At 38.0% G+C, this 9,975-nt stretch overlaps 1 protein-coding gene across 1 annotated transcript; it reads left to right on the top strand.

Moving 5' to 3' along the window:
* Positions 1-862: 862 nt before the first annotated feature.
* On the top strand, positions 863-9,661 carry LOC18421522 (conserved oligomeric Golgi complex subunit 4). Its single transcript, XM_006826268.4, has 2 exons — positions 863-2,972; positions 7,034-9,661. Exons 1-2 carry the CDS (start codon positions 1,350-1,352, stop codon positions 7,661-7,663), a joined length of 2,253 nt encoding a protein of 750 aa, XP_006826331.2. The 5' UTR covers positions 863-1,349; the 3' UTR covers positions 7,664-9,661.
* The last annotated feature ends 314 nt before the right edge of the window (positions 9,662-9,975 follow it).

Below are 9,975 nucleotides of genomic sequence, written 5' to 3'. Positions count from 1 at the left end.
GCTTCGTATGGATATAAAAATAAAAAAAAATAAAAAAATAATATATCTTGTAACAAATTAATTTGGTACGTCTATTTACAATATTTTCAAGTGTTTATAGACATATTTGATCTACGTTATTTTTAAAATTTTAAATTTCATAATGAGGATTGAACATAGATTTCAAGCCATGAAAAGGTTTTTCATACCCTAACTGCCATCATAAAGTTTTTCACACCCGAAACCACACCTTTTTAAAATATATGAGGATCTTTTTATCGATTTTCAAGTGCAACTTCAAAATGAGTTTAAAGTTTGAAATTACACTTGAGATAATTCAAAAATATTTTAACTTCTAGGGCACCATAATAAATTCACAAGAAAATATTTGGTATTCTTTTGCTTCAAAAAACACAAATTATTATTGAATGCCTTAATTTCAAGATATCTTTTAAGGATTAAAATTTTATAGGGCCTAGGCTTTATAAAAACAAAGTAAAGTATCACCTCAAATTCTCCTCATTTGAGGTAATCTCCATGCTCAATTTCCATGATGGATCTAACTAGATTTCAAACACCGATAATTAAATTTGAAACTCGAAAAAATAGTACAGATCTTGCGGACTACAAATACTTAATTTTAAGGTGAAATAGATGGTCTAAATAATTTGTTATAATATACATAGTTTTACCGTTTAAAATATTTGTCTTTTTTTTTTTCAAAACTAATATGTTCAAGCCTAGAAAATTGGTGTAAATGTTTTTCAATTCTTGAATTGTAATTTTTGGTGAACTATTATGAGGTGAGGCTTTACTTATTTTCAACAATTTTTCATCCTTTAATGATGGTATATATGAGTACTCTTTAAATAGTTTAGAAAGAGAGAAGAAATCTATGCTCGCTCTCTATCTCTAGATCTGTTGGTTCAAGCGCCAACTTCCGATTCTCTTACTGAATTGAGCAGGCCTCTTCACTTTCTCTCACTAGAGCAGAGGCCCCTCTCTCTCGTTTGCAGACCTACGTTAATGACGGATCTGCTTGGACACAAGGTCCTTTTAATGGCGGGTGCCTACCATGAAGAGGAGCACTACGGTTCGTCCTCATCAGATCTGGGGGGCTTTCTCCCTCTGAAGCACGAGGCTTAACTTCTACCCGGATCGAGGAAGCTATCAGATCTGGGAGCTCTCTTTTTATAAGGAAATGGAGAAAAACCACAGGTTTCATGGAGTAAACTGAAGCTATGCTTTGGTGGAGGGTTTCTGCTTAGTTCATCGGATCTGCCTCACCTTTCATTGGTAGCTACTGTGAGATGCCTTTTCACAAACCCTAACCCTATAATTTAACATTTTAAATTCATTTTTAAGAGGCAATGAGCCCACACTCGCCTATTACCATGGTGGCCACGCCAAAAGCCACAACCATCTCAGAGCCCAACGACACCCCTTCTTCCTCCATGGACTTTGGGGCCCCCAAAACCTTAGAGTTCATCCGCGCCCTCACAGATGTGGGTGCCATGACACGCCTCCTCCACGAATGCATCGCATACCAGCGCCGCCTCGACGTAGACCTCGAAAACCTCCTCTCCCATCGCACTGACCTCGATCGCCAGCTCCTCGCCCTCCAAAAACATGCAGAGGTTCTTGAGATTGTTGAGGCGGATTCTGATCACATGTTACAGCAGGTGGGCTCGACCTGCGAGCTTGCTGATCAGGTGAGTGGAAAAGTTCGAGAGCTTGATTTGGCTCAGTCACGGGTTCAGGCCACGCTATCTAGAATTGATGCGATTTTAGAGAGAGGGAATTGCATTGAGGGGGCGAGAAAGGCTTTGGACTCAGATGATTATGAGGCAGCTGCTAAATTTATCTCCACTTTTTTGGAGATTGATGCTCAGTTTAGTGGATCCGTGGTTTCAGAGCAGAGGGAGCAGATTCTTGAGTCGAAGAGGCAGCTTGAGTCAATTGTTAGGAAGAAGTTATCAGCTGCAGTAGACCAACAAACCCATGGTGAGATACTGAGATTTGTTAGGATTTTTCCAATGCTTGGTCTTAGGGCGGAGGGCCTTCAAATATATGTTTCTTATTTGAGAAAGGTGATATCGATGAGAACAAGGATGGAATTTGATACTGTAAAGGAATTCATTGATCAGTCGAGGCCTCCATCTGAGATAAATTTCGTGAACTGTTTGACAAGCCTCTTCAAGGACATTGTGTTGGCTGTGGAGGAAAACGATGCTGTTTTGCGTGAGTTGTGTATGGAGGATGGTGTTGTGTATGCCATCTGCGAGTTACAAGAAGAATGTGATTTGTGGGGTACCACGATCATGAAAAAATACATGGAATTTAGGAAATTAGGGAAAATCACAGCAGACATAAACTCATATAGCAAGAATTTGCTGTCAGTCGGGGTATTAGAGGGGCCGGATCCACGAGAGATTGAAATGTACCTCGAAGAGATACTTGCACTAACCCAATTGGGAGAAGATTACACTGAATTCATGGTTTCGAAAATTGGGGGGATGGCTGCTTTAGATCCCCAATTGGCACCGCGAGCTACTAAGGCTTTTCGTAGCGGGAGCTTCAGCATAATGGCTCAGGAACTCAGTGGATATTATGTGATTCTTGAGGAGTTTTTCATGGTGGAAAACGTGAGGAAGGCTATAAGGATTGATGAGCATGTGCCAGATAGCCTCACAACATCGATGGTGGACGATGTGTTTTATGTTTTGCAGAGCTGTTGCAGGAGGGCAATATCAACATCGAAAGTGAACTCTGTGCTGGCAGTGTTGAGTGGGGCGGTGAATTTGCTGAGTAATGAGTATCAGGAGGCGTTGCAGAGGAAGATGAGGGAGCCCAATTTGGGGGCAAAGCTTTTCATGGGTGGAGTCGGGGTGCAGAAGACGGGGACAGAGATCACAACAGCATTGAACAATATGGATGTGAGTAGCGAGTATGCTTTGAAGCTTAAGCAAGAGATTGAGGAGCATTGTGCAGAGGTGAGTAAGTTGACTGTTTTCTCTTGCTCTCGTTTTGGTTTATTGGGTTCTTGGATGTCGTGGCCAAGATATCTCTGGATTGTTTTAGCCTTTAGTTTAATTATTTATTGGGATTGATGCTTTCATAAAGGAATGCCAATTGTATTTCTTTCCTCTTTTTTTTTTGGAAAAGTGCCAATTGCAAATCTTCATGTGCAAATTCATTCTTTTTATCTCCTCGTTGTATTGGTTTCCTTGAAGTATTGGATGGGAGTCCTCAGAATGATGAAAATGCATTGATTCATATTTTTGTAGTTCTTTTTAGTGATCATTACTCGATTTTTAGATAAAGGCGTTTTACACATTCCTAGTATCTGGATGAGAGATAATGGAATCAGGAAATGCATTCCTTATTGTGCTTGCAGTTGTTTTCAGCGAGTAGTGATTCCCAAGTCCTGAAAGCATGGAAACTCAGCTTTTTAGTTCTTTTTGATGCCTCCACTAGTTATGAGATTACAGAAGAGGGTATATAAAAATTTAAGCTTGTGTTGGTCAAATCAAAGCTCAACTAGGGCTGAAATTCAGCAGCCAATGACCTGATTTGTTAATAACAACATCAACTCTACATACATTACGATGGCCAAATGTGTAGCTCAATCATTACCAGCTCTTAGTGTTAAATACATGGCTAAATTGTTGGGAAGGAGCAGGACATAGAGACTGGGAAGTATTCATCTCCATCCTCAATGCTAGGGTTTTGGGTTCTCTTCTCTCAATAGAGTCAATTGTTATGGTTGTGCCAGGGGCCATCAGATGTCAGATTGTCCACGTTGATTTTGTGGCTTTTGCGACTAAAAAGACGCAGGTGTCAAAGGATTTCGACACTTCCGATATTGCTAAACCTGAGGCACGTGTGGATTGATAACCACTATCCGTACATTCAAATTTGCCGAGATTAGTATAATGACTTCTCGATTCTTACAAGGTGATGGGGATAAGATCAGTTACCCAATGGCTACAAGGAATACTTATGACGTGCTGATTGTCTGTTTTTGCAAGTTTAAATAGCTTCAATCTGTGATATTGTTCTCACGACTACGCTTTATGGGTGTGAACCAGCAACTTGTATGATTTGTCCCATTATTGCGGCCTATATAAGAGGATATGAGATGGATAAGTTGTGGGAATTCTTTCACTTTGCAGAGAAGAGAGTTGTTGCTCGTAACACAGATTGTTCTAGATACTTATCGTGATATTTTTATGAAACAAACAAGCTTGAAGAACAGCCACCCAGATCATGAGTCAGATTATCTAATACCCAAAATATAGCAATAGATATTTCATCCTTGGTCAACAATAAACAGAAAAAGTCAAATATTTATTCCAAAAAAAAAGAAGTAAACAACAAAAGATATTTAGCTGTGGTGTCTGAATTGGCATTCCCCAGGGAGATAATACAGTGGGTTAACTAAGTGATTTTATATCATGCCTTGTGCAATACCATATGGTTTAATACGCATTTCATATAACCCAGGTCATGTTTGTGATTTTTAATGACTCTTCTCCTGTTATAAAATCTAGGAAGCCTACCAGGCAAAAAATGTTCCTTTATGGCAACCATTAACATCTATGTTGATGACCCCCTTAGGTGTAGAGAATCTAGAGATCCATTCAACTTCTGCTCCTCTTTAGATGAAAGTTACAGGTAACTGTCATCCAGGGTATGACATGATTTGTGAAAATTGTTTGTTTTTCATCGTTCCCATCGTGTAACTTTGAAATGCCCATAGTGTCAGCTGTTCTTTTGGCTAACTTGCCAGGATGCAGAACATGGATTTTGTATTGCAGTCTCTACACTTTAAAAACCAAGCCAAGAGACCATATCCTGAAATTCTGAATAGTATCGCTCATGCTATGCTCACAACTGCATCTCTTAGTCAATTCACCTTTAGTGAAAAGTTATCTTATTTCTCACTTTCCAAATTCTCTGTGATAACCAGGAAGAAAGACCTCTCATGTATGAAAGACCTCTCATGTATAAGTTCCCTCTACTCTATCTTGTACTACAGCTCCCTTCCAAACATGTAGGAAACCACTGAAGTTTTAAAAGTCAAATAGATGCAGTTTGTCTTCATATACAGTGGTACTATATATCTATAACTAAATTGAGGCACAAAATAGTTGATTATATCTGCCTTTCTCTTGCATAGAATACCCTAACCGACTAAAAACCACCCCCATGTTGAAGGCAGTCTATGATAAGATATTTCTATAACAGAACCACAAAAAAGCAGCACCCAAGTGTTGAGGGCGCTCGGTCCTCCAATGCCCAATGTGGACCCATGTTTGACCTCTTTTTTGCGTAATAAAAGGGCATAGGTTCTGTTACCCATCCATTATCCACCCTCTAGGAAATAGCCTCTGCAGCACCTCATTGCATGACTTATCCACCAAAAGCAACATCCACAACAACATACCAAATGATCTGAACTGAGAATACAAACGCCAACAATTCCGGATAAGTCCCCCTCCCTCTTGACCAATGCCATCTAACTCCCTTCAACATTTATATTAACAATTAAAGATCCATACTCTAGATGTCTATCAACATGCTAGGAAATTGTCTCCTTATCACCTCTCTGCACGGCCCATCAACCCAAAAGTGACATCTGCAACCATCATCTGCAGTCGTGCGAATGCCACCTTGAAAGTTATCCACTACCTTGCAAATCTCACTCCAGGTTCCAAAAACTTCCTTTTCTCTTATGTCCCTTCTCACAACTTGTTACCATTCACTAAGTATTTCCTTAACAATCATCTTGTTACCATCCCTCAGTGTTTGAGCTAGCATTTTAAATTGCGTACAGCTTTTTGCTGATAAATTATAGATCCAAGAATCTTTGACACTCCAATTCCTTTAGTTGGTGATCCTGCCTCCTAAGCTCTGGTAACTGATAATGGCCAAGTTTGATAAATATCACATCCTCTTTGGCAATATATGTAAGGGTCTACAGCTTCCAGAACATGAATTTCTGACCTAAGATTCCATTCTTGCTTTAATACGAGGTTATCTAGAGTTCTGGATCATCTCTAAGAAACGTATTGATAGATAAAGTTGGAATTTTGTATATCTGAGAGACGTTTCTCATTTGCTTAGTTTGTTCTTTGTCTCATCATTCTTTTCAAAACTGATAAAGCACTGTCTGAGATCTAATGATCTTGGCTTATTCTCTACTTTTTATGGTCAGCTCTTTTGTTGTCAAATCTCTCGGTTTCTAGAAATCGCCTAAACAACTCAATGGTTTTAAAATAATCTAAACGATATTTGAAATCATACCACTACAAATGCTATGCCCTTTACAATGGGATCATTTAGATTTTGCAATTTTTTTCCTGTATGCCTCGAAGTATTGATTTGATGTGTGGAGGTTGTTTTGGCAATTTCTATACTTAGCATGGAATACCTGTCATATATCATTTGCTTTTATTTTTCCATTTTGATTATCTACTTTCATATTTTGCTTCCAATTTTTCCTTTTTTGTATGGAAGCCACATTTCCCGCACACCATTCTTAATAAAAAACAAAAACCGAAAACATCAATTAGTGCCCCCAAAATTGATGTTTTTTGGTCAAATAAGACATTCTAAACATGGCATTTCTTTGTAACAATGGATGTAAGTTGTAGCCCCCTTTTATAATTAGCTAATTTATGGGTTATTTCCTAAATTCAGTATGGAGTGGAATTTTTTTGAGAGCATAGTATCATTTATTGGATTTGATCCCATTGTTAGCCATAAGCCCCTGCTACATATTTCACGACACACTCCTTGTGTACTCTATGAAAATGCATATGCATGTAACGTATATATGTACATATGCATGCATGCGATGCAAATATAAAATAATATTGCTCCATATCTCATTGCATTATGTATGTTGGCATTCTTATATGTATGTATGCATGTATATATGTGTGTGTGGATGTGTTGCAAATATAATGCAAAGCTCAGCAGGGATTTTCATTTCCTTTTCTTAATGACACGAACTTGAATAATTTTTGTTATCATTGTACTCGATCAGGTATTCCCAGCCCCAGCTGACAGGGAAAAGGTGAAATCCTGCCTCTCGGACCTGGGTGAGGTGAGCGAGGGATTCAGGCAGGCCCTAAGTTCTGGGCTTGAGCAACTGGCTGCCTCTGTCACCCCGCGCCTCCGCCCCACCCTTGATGCTGTTGCCTCCATCTCATATGAGCTCTCCGAGGCTGAGTACGCCGAGAATGAGCTCAACGACCCCTGGGTCCAAAATCTCCTCCACTCTGTCGAAACCAGTGTTTCTTGGCTCCAACCATCCATGACCTCAAATAATTACGACTCTTTCCTCCACTTGGTTATCGATTTTGTGGTTAAGAGGCTTGAGGTCATAATGATGCAAAAGCGGTTCACTCAATTGGGTGGGTTGCAATTGGACAGGGACACAAGGGCATTGGTTAGTCGATTCTCATCTATGACACAGAGGACGGTGAGGGATAAGTTTGCGAGACTTACACAGATGGCGACAGTGTTGAACTTAGAGAAGGTGTCAGAGATTTTGGACTTCTGGGGGGAGAATGCGGGCCCTATGACATGGAGGCTCACACCGGCAGAGGTGAGGAGGGTGCTGGGCCTCAGGACTGATTTCAAGCCTGAAGCCATTGCTGCTCTAAGGTTGTGATATTAATGTGGATTGAATATCTCTCTCTCTCTCTCTGTTGTTTCCATGCGTGCGTTGTGGTTTCAACAGATGAGAGCTGGATCTTACAAAGAAGATTCCGAGACCCTTCTTGCACTGAAAGCCGTTTTTCCTCTCCCTATAAGGAGAGAGATCGTTGGGGGTCTTTTTAAGCAAATAGTTGAGGAGGTACTTGAGTGAAATAAGCATTTTAAAGTAACCATCGTTGATAAAAAGGTTAATTTGACCACCTTCTTTGTTTGTTGTGGATTATTTAAAGGGTGAGGTTGCGCCTCCAAATTTTATCATAACATGTAATTTTGATATAAAAAACTCTTAGCATTATATGAATATTCATTTTTATATCTAAGTAAAAAATTTTAAACTTCAAAAATAGTTAAAATCAAGTAGATCTATAAACATATGAAAATCTTGAAAATGGACGATCTAGATAATGTGTTTGCAAGATGTACTATTTTTGGGATTCAAAATCTTTTTTTTTTTTTTTATATTCATGTCATAATATCATGATCATCGATTAGAAGGTTTTTCAATGTTAAAACAACTTTCTACAGCATATTTTTGAGGTGGAGCAGTAATTCTACATTTAATTTTTGAGGTGGATCAGTAATTCTACATTTTAAAGTTGCTATGTAAACTTTTTTTTTATTTAAATGGTCTTTGTCTTTTTTTAGTTCTCATGTTGCGGCGCCAATTGTGCCCTTAAAATTTGAAAATAATAAAATAAAGCAAGGCAAAAAGAACAGTGACCTCTAAGTGTAAGGTGGCTAATCTCAAATCCTTGCGAATATTGTCCTCATTATTGAGGGCAATGAGAGAGAGCGTTGCCCCCCCAAGGAAACCCTCTTATCATCATCACATTTTTTTCTAATTAATTGGGATCGATTATATAAATTCTAGATCGTCATTATACTTTATTAAGGGTCATACTTTCAGTGAGGCCATAAGTCATCATATTTATTTTTACAACTTTCAATTATGTTTTTTTAGATTTACCTTTTGTCTTTTTTTTAACCTTCCATTTAAACTAATGCGTACTTCCTAACTAGTGTTATATTGGGTATGTGCAACCAACTTAAATTTATTTTTCCCTATCTTATTGTTTATTGGTGTTTTACCTAAATTCTCTCAAATTTATTCATTTTGGATTATATCCTTTCTTGTTTTACCACTCATCCATCTCAACATCTCATCTCAGCCACGCTCATTTTATGTGTGTGTTGTTTTTTGACCGACCAACATTTTGCCCCATACATCAAATGCAATCACATAAAACTATGATTGCACATCTTCCCTTTGCCCACCCAACTCTTTTTGCTTCATCTGCTTAAGCGTCGCATTACATACTTCTCAAGCTATATATGATATCTTCTTCAATCCCTCTCTATTCTTATATTATCGACTTAAGATATCAAAAGTGTGTTATTTTTTGTATTTTTTGGCTGTCAATCTTAACTAATTCTTCATCTTTACTCCTATTATTATTAAATTTACATTTCATAAACTTTGTCTTAGTCAGATTAAATTTAAAACCTTTAGATCTTAGAGCATCTGTCCAAAATTCTAACTTTGTGTTGACGTCATTTTGGATCTCATTAATTAAAACTCTGTCATTGGTGAACAACATACACCGTGGTACCTCATATTGTAGGTACCTAGTTAAGTCATCTATAACTAAGATAGAGAGGCATGAGCTCAATGCTGACCTCTAATGTAGACCTATTATCAATGAAAATCCACTCATCTTTCAATTAGTTGTCTGTATACTAGTTAGCACTCCTTTGTACATACCTCTCACCAAATCAATGTGATACTTTTTTCTTTTCCAATACCCACCAAATCAAATCTCGAGGTGTTTTATCATAATCTTTCTCTAGATCAATAAAACGATACAGAGGTCTTTTTCCTTCGCCCTAGACTTGTCAATCCCTCCAAAACCTTATGTGAACTTAAAAATAGTAAAAAAAGTTGCAGCAGAAACATGAAAATTCGAGTCTCATAAGATGGGATGCAAGCATTTTCCCGAGGAATTTCTTTGAAAGAATCTGTATTGGTGAAGAGGGTATCTTGGGAAAGGTTTATGTACTACCCCTACTCTATAGAAGATATATACTCCCTCCCCATCTAGCCGTCCAATTTAGATCAAGTGAGTCATTAACCATTTTATCTAGATCTGACATCTCAGAGTATTTTTTTTTTTTAATTTTTTTTTCTAATTATATGAATATGAAATTTGGTTTGTACCATTATCTCATTGGGGTGGACCTAAAACCAAACATTTTTATATAATACAA

Source organism: Amborella trichopoda, chromosome 3, assembly GCF_054954075.1.
Source record: "Amborella trichopoda isolate Santa Cruz 75 chromosome 3, AtrichopodaSantaCruz75HAP2 v2.0, whole genome shotgun sequence".
Classification (NCBI taxonomy): domain Eukaryota; kingdom Viridiplantae; phylum Streptophyta; class Magnoliopsida; order Amborellales; family Amborellaceae; genus Amborella; species Amborella trichopoda.
This window is presented reverse-complemented; position numbering and strand designations above follow the sequence as displayed.